Here is a 14502-nt window from a genome sequence, read left to right on the forward strand (position 1 = left end):
CATGGGCCACATGTGGGGCAGGCTCTGAATGGGTGTTCCTTCAGTCTCTGTTTTAATCTTTGCCTCTCTCTTCCCTGCCAAGGGTATTCTTGTTCCCCTTTTAAAGAAGGAGTGAAGCATTCACATTTTTTTTTTTACTATTGTTGAAGTATATCTTGTTTTCAGCTTGTTTTAGTATTAACATTTTTTTTATTAACTTGAGTATTTCTTATATACATTTCGAGTGTTTCCCTTTCCCGGTTTCCGGGCAAACATCCCCCTCCCCCCTCCCCTTCCTTATGGGTGTTCCCCTCCCAACCCTCCCCCCATTGCCGCCCTCCCCCCATAGACTAGTTCACTGGGGGTTCAGTCTTAGCAGGACCCAGGGCTTCCCCTTCCACTGGTGCTCTTACTAGGATATTCATTGCTACCTATGGGGTCAGAGTCCAGGGTCAGTCCATGTATAGTCTTTAGGTAGTGGCTTAGTCCCTGGAAGCTCTGGTTGCTTGACATTGTTGTACTTTTGGGGTCTCGAGCCCCTTCAAGCTCTTCCAGTTCTTTCTCTGATTCCTTCAACAGGGGACCTATTCTCAGTTCAGTGGTTTGCTGCTGGCATTCGCCTCTGTATTTGCTGTATTCTGGCTGTGTCTCTCAGGAGCGATCTACATCCGGCTCCTGTCGGTCTGCACTTCTTTGCTTCATCCATCTTGTCTAATTGGGTGGCTGTATATGTATGGGCCACATGTGGGGCAGGCTCTGAATGGGTGTTCCTTCAGTCTCTGTTTTAATCTTTGCCTCTCCCTTCCCTGCCAAGGGTATTCTTTTTCCTCATTTAAAGAAGGAGTGAAGCATTCACATTTTGATCATCCGTCTTGAGTTTCGTTTGTTCTAGGGATCTAGGGTAATTCAAGCATTTGGGCTAATAGCCACTTATCAATGAGTGCATGCCATGTATGTCTTTCTGTGATTGGGTTAGCTCACTCAGGATGATATTTTCCAGTTCCAACCATTTGCCTACGAATTTCATAAACTCGTTGTTTTTGATAGCTGAGTAATATTCCATTGTGTAGATGTACCACATTTTCTGTATCCATTCCTCTGTTGAAGGGCATTTGGGTTCTTTCCAGCTTCTGGCTATTATAAATAAGGCTGCGATGAACATAGTGGAGCACGTGTCTCTTTTATATGTTGAGGCATCTTTTGGGTATATGCCCAAGAGAGGTATAGCTGGATCCTCAGGCAGTTCAATGTCCAATTTTCTGAGGAACCTCCAGACTGATTTCCAGAATGGTTTTACCAGTCTGCAATCCCACCAACAATGGAGGAGTGTTCCTCTTTCTCCACATCCTCGCCAGCATCTGCTGTCACCTGAGTTTTTGATCTTAGCCATTCTCACTGGTGTGAGGTGAAATCTCAGGGTTGTTTTGATTTGCATTTCCCTTATGACTAAAGATGTTGAACATTTCTTTAGGTGTTTCTCAGCCATTCGGCATTCCTCAGCTGTGAATTCTTTGTTTAGCTCTGAACCCCATTTTTAATAGGGTTATTTGTTTCCCTGCGGTCTAACTTCTTGAGTTCTTTGTATATTTTGGATATAAGGCCTCTATCTGTTGTAGGATTGGTAAAGATCTTTTCCCAATCTGTTGGTTGCCGTTTTGTCCTAACCACAGTGTCCTTTGCCTTACAGAAGCTTTGCAGTTTTATGAGATCCCATTTGTCGATTCTTGATCTTAGAGCATAAGCCATTGGTGTTTTGTTCAGGAAATTTTTTCCAGTGCCTATGTGTTCCAGATGCTTCCCTAGTTTTTCTTCTATTAGTTTGAGTGTGTCTGGTTTGATGTGGAGGTCCTTGATCCACTTGGACTTAAGCTTTGTACAGGGTGATAAGCATGGATCGATCTGCATTCTTCTACATGTAGCCCTCCAGTTGAACCAGCACCATTTGCTGAAAATGCTATCTTTTTTCCATTGGATGGTTTTGGCTCCTTTGTCAAAAATCAAGTGACCATAGGTATGTGGGTTCATTTCTGGGTCTTCAATTCTATTCCATTGGTCTATCTGTCTGTCTCTGTACCAATACCATGCAGTTTTTATCACTATTGCTCTGTAATACTGCTTGAGTTCAGGGATAGTGATTCCCCCTGAAGTCCTTTTATTGTTGAGGATAGCTTTAGCTATCCTGGGTTTTCTGTTATTCCAGATGAATTTGCAAATTGTTCTGTCTAACTCTTTGAAGAATTGGATTGGTATTTTGATGGGGATTGCATTGAATCTGTAGATTGCTTTTGGTAAAATGGCCATTTTTACTATATTAATCCTGCCAATCCATGAGCATGGGAGATCTTTCCATCTTCTGAGGTCTTCTTCCTCAGTGTCTTGAAGTTCTTATTGTACAGATCTTTTACTTGCTTGGTTAAAGTCACACCGAGGTACTTTATATTATTTGGGTCTATTATGAAGGGTGTCGTTTCCCTAATTTCTTTCTCGGCTTGTTTCTCTTTTGTATAGAGGAAGGCAACTGATTTATTTGAGTTAATTTTATACCCAGCCACTTTGCTGAAGTTGTTTATCAGCTTTAGTAGTTCTCTGGTGGAACTTTTGGGATCACTTAAATATACTATCATGTCATCTGCAAATAGTGATATTTTGACCTCTTCTTTTCCGGTCTGTATCCCCTTGATCTCCTTTTGTTGTCTGATTGCTCTGGCTAGAACTTCAAGAACTATATTGAATAAGTAGGGAGAGAGTGGGCAGCCTTGTCTAGTCCCTGATTTTAGTGGGATTGCTTCAAGTTTCTCTCCATTTAGTTTAATGTTAGCAACTGGTTTGCTGTATATGGCTTTTACTATGCTTAGGTATGGGCCTTGAATTCCTATTCTTTCCAGGACTTTTATCATGAAGGGGTGTTGAATTTTGTCAAATGCTTTCTCAGCATCTAATGAAATGATCATGTGGTTCTGTTCTTTCAGTTTGTTTACGTTGATCACGTTGATGGTTTTCCGTATATTAAACCATCCCTGCATGCCTGGGATGAAGCCTACTTGATCATGGTGGATGATTGTTTTGATGTGCTCTTGAATTCGGTTTGCCAGAATTTTATTGAGTATTTTTGCGTCGATATTCATAAGGGAAATTGGTCTGAAGTTCTCTTTCTTTGTTGTGTCTTTGTGTGGTTTAGGTATAAGAGTAATTGTGGCTTCGTAGAAGGAATTCGGTAGGGCTCCATCTGTTTCAATTTTGTGGAATAGTTTGGATAATATTGGTATGAGGTCTTCTACGAAGGTTTGATAGAATTCTGCACTAAACCCGTCTGGACCTGGGCTCTTTTTGGTTGGGAGACCTTTAATGACTGCTTCTATTTCCTTAGGAGTTATGGGGTTGTTTAACTGGTTTATCTGTTCTTGATTTAACTTCGATACCTGGTATCTGTCTAGGAAATTGTCCATTTCCTGAAGATTTTCAAATTTTGTTGAATATAGGTTTTTATAGTAAGATCTGATGATTTTTTGAATTTCCTCTGAATCTGTAGTTATGTCTCCCTTTTCATTTCTGATTATTTTTAATTTGGACGCACTCTCTGTGTCCTCTCGTTAGTCTGGCTAAGGGTTTATCTATCTTGTTGATTTTCTCAAAGAATCAACTTTTGGTTCTGTTGATTCTTTCTATGGTCCTTTTTGTTTCTATTTGGTTGATTTCAGCTCTGAGTTTGATTATTTCCTGCCTTCTACTCCTCCTGGGTGTATTTGCTTCTTTTTGTTCTAGAGCTTTTAGATGTGCTGTCAAGCTGCTGACATATGCTCTTTCCTGTTTCTTTCTGCAGGCACTCAGCGCTATGAGTTTTCCTCTTAGCACAGCTTTCATTGTGTCCCATAAGTTTGGGTATGTTGTATCTTCATTTTCATTAAATTCTAAAAAGTTTTTAATTTCTTTCTTTATTTCTTCCTTGACCAGGTTATCATTGAGTAGAGCATTGTTCAATTTCCACGTATATGTGGGCATTCTCCCTTATTGTTATTGAAGACCAGTTTTAGGCCGTGGTGGTCCGATAGCACGCATGGGATTATTTCTATCTTTCTGTACCTGTTGAGGCCCGTTTTTTGACCAATTATATGGTCAATTTTGGAGAAAGTACCATGAGGAGCTGAGAAGAAGGTATATCCTTTTGCTTTAGGATAGAATGTTCTATAAATATCCGTTAAGTCCATTTGGCTCATGACTTCTCTTAGTCTGTCGACATCACTGTTTAATTTCTGTTTCCATGATCTGTCCATTGATGAGAGTGGTGTGTTGAAATCTCCCACTATTATTGTGTGAGGTGCAATGTGTGTTTTGAGCTTTAGTAAGGTTTCTTTTACGTATGTAGGTGCCCTTGTATTTGGGGCATAGATATTTAGGATTGAGAGTTCATCTTGGTGGATTTTTCCTTTGATGAATATGAAGTGTCCTTCCTTATCTTTTTTGATGACTTTTAGTTGGAAATTGATTTTATTTGATATTAGAATGGCTACTCCAGCTTGCTTCTTCTGACCATTTGCTTGGAAAGTTGTTTTCCAGCCTTTCACTCTGAGGTAGTGTCTGTCTTTGTCTCTGAGGTGTGTTTCCTGTAGGCAGCAGAATGCAGGGTCCTCGTTGCGTATCCAGTTTGTTAATCTATGTCTTTTTATTGGGGAGTTGAGGCCATTGATGTTGAGAGATATTAAGGAATAGTGATTATTGCTTCCCTTTATATTCATATTTGGATGTGAGGTTATGTTTGTGTGCTTTCATTCTCTTTGTTTTGTTGCCAAGACGATTAGTTTCTTGCTTCTTCTAGGGTATAGCTTGCCTCCTTATGTTGGGCTTTACCATTTATTATCCTTTGTAGTGCTGGATTTGTAGAAAGATATTGTGTAAATTTGGTTTTGTCATGGAATATCTTGGTTTCTCCATCAATGTTAATTGAGAGTTTTGCAGGATACAGTAACCTGGGCTGGCATTTGTGTTCTCTTAGGGTCTGTATGACATCAGTCCAGGATCTTCTGGCCTTCATAGTTTCTGGCGAGAAGTCTGGTGTGATTCTGATAGGTCTCCCTTTATATGTTACTTGACCTTTTTCCCTTACTGCTTTTAATATTCTTTCTTTATTTTGTGCGTTTGGTGTTTTGACAATTATGTGACGGGAGGTGTTTCTTTTCTGGTCCAATCTATTTGGAGTTCTGTAGGCTTCTTGTATGTCTATGGGTATCTCTTTTTTTAGGTTAGGGACGTTTTCTTCTATGATTTTGTTGAAGATATTTACTGGTCCTTTGAGCTGGGAGTCTTCACTCTCTTCTATACCTATTATCCTTAGGTTTGATCTTCTCATTGAGTCCTGGATTTCCTGTATGTTTTGGACCAGTAGCTTTTTCCGCTTTACATTATATTTGACAGTTGAGTCAATGATTTCTATGGAATCTTCTGCTCCTGAGATTCTCTCTTCCATCTCTTGTATTCTGTTGGTGAAGCTTGTATCTACAGCTCCTTGTCTCTTCTTTTGGTTTTGTATATCCAGGGTTGTTTCCATGTGTTCTTTCTTGATTGCTTCTATTTCCATTTTTAATTCCTTCAACTGTTTGATTGTGTTTTCCTGGAATTCTTTCAGGGATTTTTGTGTCTCCTCTCTATGGGCTTCTACTTGTTTATTTATGTTTTCCTGGAATTCTTTCAGGGATGTTTGTGTCTCCTCTCTATGGGCTTCTACTTGTTTATTTATGTTTTCCTGGAATTCTTTCAGGGATTTTTGCGATTCTTTCAGGCATTTTTGCGATTCCTCTCTGTAGGCTTCTACTTGTTCTCTAAGGGAGTTCTTCATGTCTTTCTTGAAGTCCTCCAGCATCATGATCAAATATGATTTTGAAAATAGATCTTGCTTTTCTGGTGTGTTTGGATATTCCATGTTTGTTTTGATGGGAGAATTGGGCTCCGATGGTGCCATGTAGTCTTGGTTTCTGTTGCTTGGGTTCCTGCGCTTGCCTCTCGCCATCAGATTATCTCTAGTGTTACTTTGTTCTGCTATTTCTGACAGTGGCTAGACTGTCCTATAAGCCTGTGTGTCAGGAGTGCTGTAGACCTGTTTTCCTCTCTTTCAGTCAGTTATGGGGACAGAGTGTTCTGCTTTCGGGCGTGTAGTTTTTCCTCTCTACAGGTCTTCAGCTGTTCCTGTGGGCCTGTGTCTTGAGTTCACCAGGCAGCTTTCTTGCAGCAGAAAATTTGGTCTTACCTGTGGTCCCGAGGCTCAGGTTCGCTCGTGGGGTGCTGCCCAGGGGCTCTCTGCAGCGGCAGCAACCAGGAAGACCTGTGCCGCCCCTTCCGGGAGCTTCAGTGCACCAGGGTTCCAGATGGTCTTTGGCTTTTTCCTCTGGCGTCCGAGATGTGTGTGCAGGGAGCAGTCTCTTCTGGTTTCCCAGGCTTGTCTGCCTCTCGGAAGGTTTAGCTCTCCCTCCCACGGGATTTGGGTGCAGAGAACTGTTTATCCGGTCTGTTTCCTTCAGGGTCCGGCGGTGTCTCAGGCAGGGGTCCTGCCGCTCCTGGGCCCTCCCCCATGGGAACCCAGAGGCCTTATACAGTTTCCTCTTGGGCCAGGGATGTGGGCAGGGGTGGGCAGTGTTGGTGGTCTCTTCCGCTCTGCAGCCTCAGGAGTGCCCACCTGACCAGGCGGCTGGGTCTCTCTCTCACCGGGTCTCAAGTTTTGTCATTCTTACAGAATGACACGGAGGTACATACTAATATTTGGGATGGATGTCCAGGCTAATATTTGGGGCATGTTCCACTTCTGCATCCAGAATTGGATCTGCTGGGAATTGTTCTTAGGGAACCCCACAACCACACACTGGACTCCCTCCACGCTTTGGTCTCTGACTTCCACTGAATTCTCTGTACCTTTTCTGTATGGTTTATCCCTTTTAAAATTAGCTATTTCAAGCTGCCCTTCCTCAGTGTGGTCTCTGAGTCGTCTCAGGGTTTGCTCGGTGCTCGTCTCGCCTGTACAGATACGGACACCTCCATCTGCAACCATTGCCTCTTCTAGACTTAACGCTAGACACGTTCCTAGTCAGGACTGGTCCTGTGTTTGTCTGGAGGACTCATCTCCCTACTCCCTTGTAGCTGCACCCCTTTCCTCTCCAGTGGTGCTTAAACATTGACATCCACCTATCCAGATAGCCACCCATTTCTTTCTATTTTTTGGATACAGAAGCAATATTCATGAAACCAAGTCTGAAGGCATGAGAGAGTACAAGTGAAATGTTCCTTCCCTTGTCACTTGGGACCTCTTCCTAGGGATAACCAGAGATACCAGTTTCTTCTAAGAAGTAATGATTGCTGATTACTCCATATGCTCATATTCTGCACAGTTCTGTCTTATGCTCAAAGACACATGTTCATTGTTCAGTGGACATGCTCACTTACAGGATTCCTGAAAATCTTCTTCATCTCTATTCTTTTCCTTAGTCAGGGTTTCCCAGCCATTCTGGTTTTTATTTTTGATTTATTTAGTATTTATATGAGTACATTGTAGCTGTCTTCAGACATACCAGAAACGGCATCAGATCCCATTACAGATGGTTTTGAGCTACTATGTGGTTGCTGGGAATTGAACTCAGGACCTCTGGATGAGCAGTCAGTGCTCTTTACTGCTAAGCCATTTCTCCAACTTTGGCAGTTATTCTTAAGACTTAGCACACATAGCAAATGACAAGGGCAGTAGAGGCAACCAGCTTGGGGACTCTAACTTATCCAAGCTATTCTTAGGACTGACACCAATAACTCCACACTCCAAACCTGTTGGTGGCCCACTATTGGAGGAGTTCTATTCCAGGCAATGATACATCTTAAGGCCCAAACCCCTGGGTACTGTGTGTGTGTGTGTGTGTGTGTGTGTGTGTGTGTGTGTGTGTGTGAACTCAGAGGTTAATGTCAGCTACCTTCCTCAGTTGCACTCAATCTTACTATTTGAGGCATGGTCTCAGTGAATTTAAATTTCACTGATTTGGCTAGCGTGTCTAGCAAGCACCAAAGACCCTCCTGTCTGCCTCCTGCCGCCCAATCCTCATGCTTGCTAGCAAGCCCTTTACCTACTCAGCCATTTTCCTAGCCCTTGGCAATTTTAGACCCCCTTGGGTTTTCCTTTTCCTCTCAAATCAACTGCAAGTCTTTCAAGTTACAGTTCTAGCTGTAGCTCTCTCTATCACCATGGCCACCTCTTTGTCAGGCTCTTAGCATCTCTCCTCCTGCTACAGAGCTGGCCTTCTTGCTTCTTGATTTTTCTTTGGAATCACTCTCCCATTTCAGACAATACAGGCAGCAACCATTTTAAACTTAAAATCTACCTCTCTCTCTCTCTCTCTCTCTCTCTCTCTCTCTCTCTCTCTCTCCTGTCTCAAATCACTCATTTGTTTAAGAATGCTCTAGTTCCTTTCCCTGCCTTGTGACACTCCTTTCGTCCAGCCCTATTTTCTGTAAACTCGCAATCTAACGTCCCTTTTTCTCTTCTGGTTTCATTTCTTCCTTTTACATCCTATAACATCCTATAAGATTATTTTCACCACAGCTGTGAGTGACTTCTCTGCCATCTATCCACTGGGGAAGTTTGGGGCCTTGCGCTATGTGACTGGCCCTTTCCCCACTGTCCATCACACAACTTAGTCTTCCTTCCAGGACATAAGATCATCCCATCCCATCCCTCCTTCGAGCACCTTTGCCAACCTCTCCTATGCTATGTGGCCACCACAGGCTGGATCCCCCTTTATCCTCTTGTTTTCTAGATAGATCTGCCATAATCATTTATCTACCGCTGTCTATGAAGTAGAAGCTCCCAATTTGACAACCATAATCCAGTCCTGAACTCTGGGAAGTACGGCATTCTCTATCTGATATTTCCATTTTAGACATTGCATAGGTTATTACACAGTTGGGATATAAAACCCTGAGTTCACTCCAGTTATGCTCATATTACAACTCCTCATGTCCCTCTCATACCCCCTCACTAACATACCTCATATGCTAAATCCCCTTCTCTGAATGATGATGACCTTTGTGCCATTCCCCTTGTCAATCCATCTCCATAGTTGCCCAACCAGAAAGAACCCAAGTCTTCTAGCTCTTTCCAGAGTCAGTCCATCATCCAGTCTTGAAATTTTTATGTCCTTATAGCTTTCACGTTTTCGTTATTTTAAGTTTTGGCTGAAGTCACCCTTCCTTTGTGCTAATGTGCTGCCTCGTGATACCCATTGTCCTTTATGTCCTGCCCTTGGAACCATTTACACAGCCATCCTGGCCTCATAGCTCATTCTGTATGTCTGGTTTTTCTGTTCCTCTCATTGCCTCTCTGTCACCTGCTTGTTGCCAGTGCATGCTGTACACAGAAGCCTTCCATTAACTAACAAAGCTATTCTTCATGGCTTGTTTCCCAGATATTCATTCCCCTTGGCTGTTGGTTACCCAAGATTTTCTGCAGTTTCCCCAAACAAGCTAATCTATGTGTCCCTGGCCTAGGTCTGTGTCTTCTATTCCCAGGCATAAGCCCTCTCCAAATCCCTTGCTTCTCAATCCTGAGAAAGATATTCTTTGTGTAAGGCGGGGCCACCGTCTATCTTATCTTCCCTGTATTTCCAGTTTCTACTGATGGATCACTGTTGTTCCTCCACAGATATTAGTGGAAAGAAAGAATCTAAAGTTTGAAAAGATAATTGCTTAATGCTTTTTGCACAAACAAGTACACACATGTCTACTTTTCTTCTTCCAGATGTAAATTGAGAATTTGTTGTTGCTGTTCTCTGTTTTGTTTTTCAAGACAGGGTCTCTCTCTTCTGAGTCCTGACTGTCCTGGAGCTCACTATGTAGACCAGGTAGGCCGCGAGCTCACAGAGATCTGCTTACCTCTGCCTAGAATTAACACACTAGGGCTAAAGGTGTACACCACCATGCTCAATTAAGGTGTTTTGATTGTTGGTTAGTTGGTTGGGTTCTCTTTTTTTAATGACAAAGAGAAGAAGAAAAAAAAAAAGGGAGATGGCAGTACTTCCTCACCAGTTTATAACTAGAGAAAATGTCAATGAGAAAATGGATTTATTGATATTTAATGAATTTTAAATAAAGTTATTTGAAAGTAAATATGGCATAACATGTTAGATTGTGGTTCCCAAAAGATACATTGCAGTTCTCGCTGCCGGCATTTGTGTTTGTAAACAGAGACTTAGCACAAATAATCAATTTAAAATGGAGTCAGATGGGGGCTACAGAGATAGCTCAGCAGTTAAGAGCACTTGTCATTCATGCAGAGGACCAGAGATTGATTTTCAGCACTCACATGGAAATTCACAACTGCCAATTCCAGAGTGCCCAACACTCCCTCATGCATAAATTCATCTATGCACACACATACATATAATAAATAAATACAAAGACAAAAGTCAGATTCCATTAGGACAGGTCCTAAATGTAATGACTAGTCCTTGTGACTAGAGAGACATTTGGAAACACAAACATCTAGGAGACAGACAGAAGTGTTCAGGATGGCAGAGAATGCCATGCATCTCTTCTGAGGCAAGGCCAGGTAAAGAGGGATTCTTCTCCAGATCTTGCAAAGAACGTGGCTCTATTGACAAGTTATTTTTAAACCACCTAGTATATGGTGATTTGTTATATTAGTTCTAGAAAACTAGTAATGTGGAATATACAAAATTTATATGGTCATAGGTTTCTGAAAAGGAGATTTCTCTAGCATGTTTATGTTTTTTGTTAAAGACACACTAAACTTGGCAGCTTGCTCTACTTATAATTTAGTTTAAAAACATATGCTAGTATTAATAGTAATTCATTTATAAGATGTAGTGTGTGTGTGTGTGTGTGTGTGTGTGTGTGTGAATATGACTGTAGGCACATGGGCCCACCCATATGTGCACAGAGATAAGAGGAGGAGGTTATATCTCTTATTATTGCTCTCTACTTTGTCCTCTTAAGACAGGTTTTTCATTGTAGTAGAGCTTGGGGGCAGGCAGCCAGCAAGCCTCAGAGACTTTCCTATCTCTTCCATGTGTGTGTGGCTACACTCACTTTTATGTATTAGGGGTAAGGATTCAAATTTCATATTATATTTGCACGGCAAGTGCTGATACCCTCATAGCTACCTCTCTAGCCCTATAGTACCTTTTTTAAAAAATAAAAGAGATTCATTTTTATTTTATGTGTAGAGAGTTTTGTCTATACATGAAAGTATATAGCACATACATGTCTTGTGACAAAGGGGCCCAGAAAATGACAGTAGTTACCCTGAAACTGGAGTTGTGGATGGTTATGAGTCACCAAGTAGGTGTTGAGAACAAAACCTAGGTCCTCTGTAAGAGCTGCCAGTGCTCTTAACCACTGTGATATCTCTCCAGCCCCGCCTCCCCAGTGCTATCTTATCCCATCACCCAATGGGACAACATATTTAAGAGATTACCTTCTTCAATTGGTTGAAAAGTTAATAAGTCTCCAGATGCAACAAGTTTCTCCTGTTGAAAAATTTATAATCAGAGAATTAAATGACAGTAACCACTAAGCCATTCTTTAGTAGACAAATTCTTTGAGTCTTGATTTAAAATAAATAATTTTAACATGCTGAAGATTATAAAACTAGATGCATAATGTACTTTTGCTACATTCTCCCAACCTGTGTTGGTGTATGGTGTTCAGGGATCTGATGCAAATTGAGCTCAGAGTGCCTTCTTATACAGAATCATTTTGAATCGATCATTCTGAAGGCCGTTTCCTTTGCAGACCTTCTTTCTGCCATTACCTGAATCAGATCACCTGTGAGCCTGTTTATTATCTTCTCGCTGAGCGAAAGGTCTTCCAAATCAGTAAGGACCACCCAAGTTCCATTCTCAAATTTCACTGGCATAGAAAAGACAATCCCTTCAGGAATGCCGAACTGGCCTGCAGGGAGCACACACAAGCAAAGCATAAACAAATACAGAAGAATTCGGAAAAATAGCTGAAAAGGACACACAAAATACATGATTTTCAGATTTTATCTGTGATGTTTGTCTACGTGTGTGCGTGCTTCCCCACCCCTGCTTGCCTGCCTGTGTCACTCAAGAGCATGTGTACACATGTGGAGGCCAGGAGAGGGTGTTAGGTGCCCTGGATCTGGAGTTCTTGATGGTGCCTGACATGGGTACTGGGAACCAAATTTTGGTCCTCTGCAAGAGCAGGACATGCTCTTAACCTCTAGGGCAGTACATGACTCTTAAGGACACTGGTGGAGCTACGTTTCTGGAACTGCTCTTTGACTAGGACTGGAGCACTTATTCAGGCCCAAGCACACACATGTCCTCGTTCTGACCATCCTCCACTCCTTCCTATCTAGGAGTTAATGTGGCCTTTCTTTTCTGAGGCTTGTGTGTAATTTGGGCCTGTTTTCCATAGCTGTCCCATAACTCTGCCTGGACCACTTGATGAATGTAGCCTTCTATTTTAGCTTACTAAGTGTTTTAGTTGGGGTTACTATTGCTGTGATAAAACACCATGACCAAGCAACTTGGGAAGGGAAGGATTTATTTGGCTTATGCTTCATCACTGTATAAACTGACAATATGATTCATCCGTGATATGATTACGGGGATGGTTTTTATTGGGAGGTCAGCTGGAAGAATCCTGAGCAGAGACGGAAATAAACTGAACTTGACCAGCAGAGTGAGACAGGCCATGATAGAAGCAGGAGAAGAACAGAGAGATAAAGAGAGAAAAGGGGTTGTGGGGGGGGGGAGACAGACAGACAAAGAGAGAGACAGAGAGAAAAATATCAGGGTTATATCGGGAGAATGAATAGCCCAGGGGAAGGAAGCTATTGAACTTGAGGGAAGAGGGAGGAGGGGAGGAGAGCTACGATGCTAGCACAGACTTTGAAATGTGTAGCAGGTGCTTGTGGCCCTGAAGGGGCCTGGAGGGCAGCATGCACTTTGGTTAATGGGCACCACAAGTAGCCATCTGTCCCTTCTGCCAGTTAAGAAAATGACTTCTTTTGGTAGAGAAGAACCAGCTTCATGGATTCTTGAGGAATGCTGGCTTTTATCTAACTGCTGAAATTCTCCTATAGTCCAGGTTGAACCCATTTCTGGGTATTTGAACTGCCTTTTGGAGTTTGGGGATTGAAGTCTTCTTTGGCTCTAGCAGTCACCATTGTTTGTAAGGAATTCAGGAAAGGAACTCAAACAGAGGAGGAACATAGAGGTAGGAGCTGATGCAGAGGCCATGGAGGAGTAATACTTACTGGCTTGCTCCATACGGCTCACTCAGCCTGCTTTTTTAGAGCATCTAGGGCCACCAGTCCAGCACAGGCCCCACCAACAATAGGCTGAGCCCTCCTGCATCAATCAATAGTTAAAAAGATGTCCCTTGCCTACAGCCTGTATTTCTCAACTGAGGCTCCCTGCCCTCCAGTGACTAGTATCAAGTTGACATGAAACTAGTCAGCACACTACAGCAGCCATGTTGGCCTGGTGTGTTGAACTGGGATCGGAAAGGAGGTGAACAAGATACCTGATTATTTTCTTAGAGCTTCCAGTTCTCCACTTGTGTTCTTGAAAAACTAATTGTACTTTCTTCCTATTGTATTTACAGCCTATGAATGGCTTTCAATTAGTAAAGTTGCAAACTCCTGCTGTTATGCATAGCAGAAGCATGGCTGTCAGCAGTCATGGCAGTCACATCACAGCTCAGCGCTGGCTCATATCGGGTATGCCATGGTGTCATATGCAGCCTGAGTTCTTTACAGAGACCCCACCATAGAAGAGGCAAAGATACTGAATCACCTTGAAGGAAACAACTTCAAGACAAGTCAACAGAAAGCAAACCCGGGTTTTCTAAAGCAGGTTTATTAAGAGCTTCTGTAACACTTGGAGGGGGGAATGTATGCTTCTCAAGAGAATCACGCTCCTGCCATCTTGTCTAGTCATTTTATAGACAAACTTTGAAGAATGGAGGTATTCCTCATGAGTTCAGGTAGAGAAAAATGTGAAAAAGTATAGGAATATGTCAAACTTTCTCAGAATTAGGCTTACTTTTTTTGTCTTTAGATATAGTTTATTGGGTATGCCATGGTGTCAGATGTATAGTGGGAATACGTAATTTTGCAAGGCTAATGATATAGAATGGACATTATATGAAGGAGAAGAAAGTCAGTAGTACTATGGTCTTGCATAGTACATGTGGATCCCAGCAGTCTAGGGTGATTTTGTGGCGACAGCTCAGTAATCTCACTTCCAACCGCTGCAAAGCTTGTCCTTTGGCCCTGTGTCTACCCAGCCTATTTCATTACCAACAAAACCCTAGTGCTCTGAAGAAGCCATACTAACAGACTATTTATTAGCAGGCTTCCCAGACTGTTCAAGCTGCCTGTATCCCATCTGCAGAGAGTGTGGTTTAAGGGGATAGAATGTAGGAGGACTTATCTAATAATTGTTATTATTATAATAACTTTTTTGGAATTGTATTTTGTAATTCTAATAATAATTGTTACTTTAA

General features: G+C 42.0%; 1 protein-coding gene across 17 annotated transcripts in view; it reads right to left on the bottom strand.

Moving 5' to 3' along the window:
- The window catches only part of Mdh1b (malate dehydrogenase 1B), a 47636-nt gene that overhangs the window by 17981 nt on the left and 15153 nt on the right, over positions 1-14502 (bottom strand). For all 17 annotated transcript variants that reach the window (XM_063267217.1, XM_017596471.3, XM_039083653.2 and 14 more), the window contains 2 exons: positions 11774-11913; positions 11438-11489 (listed from right to left, as the gene is read on the bottom strand). In XM_063267217.1, coding sequence (XP_063123287.1) covers positions 11438-11489; positions 11774-11913 — 192 coding nt within the window. Of the gene's footprint in view, positions 1-11437; positions 11490-11773; positions 11914-14502 lie in introns of those variants that run through there.

This window comes from Rattus norvegicus, chromosome 9 (genome assembly GCF_036323735.1).
Source record: "Rattus norvegicus strain BN/NHsdMcwi chromosome 9, GRCr8, whole genome shotgun sequence".
Classification (NCBI taxonomy): Eukaryota; Metazoa; Chordata; class Mammalia; order Rodentia; family Muridae; genus Rattus; species Rattus norvegicus.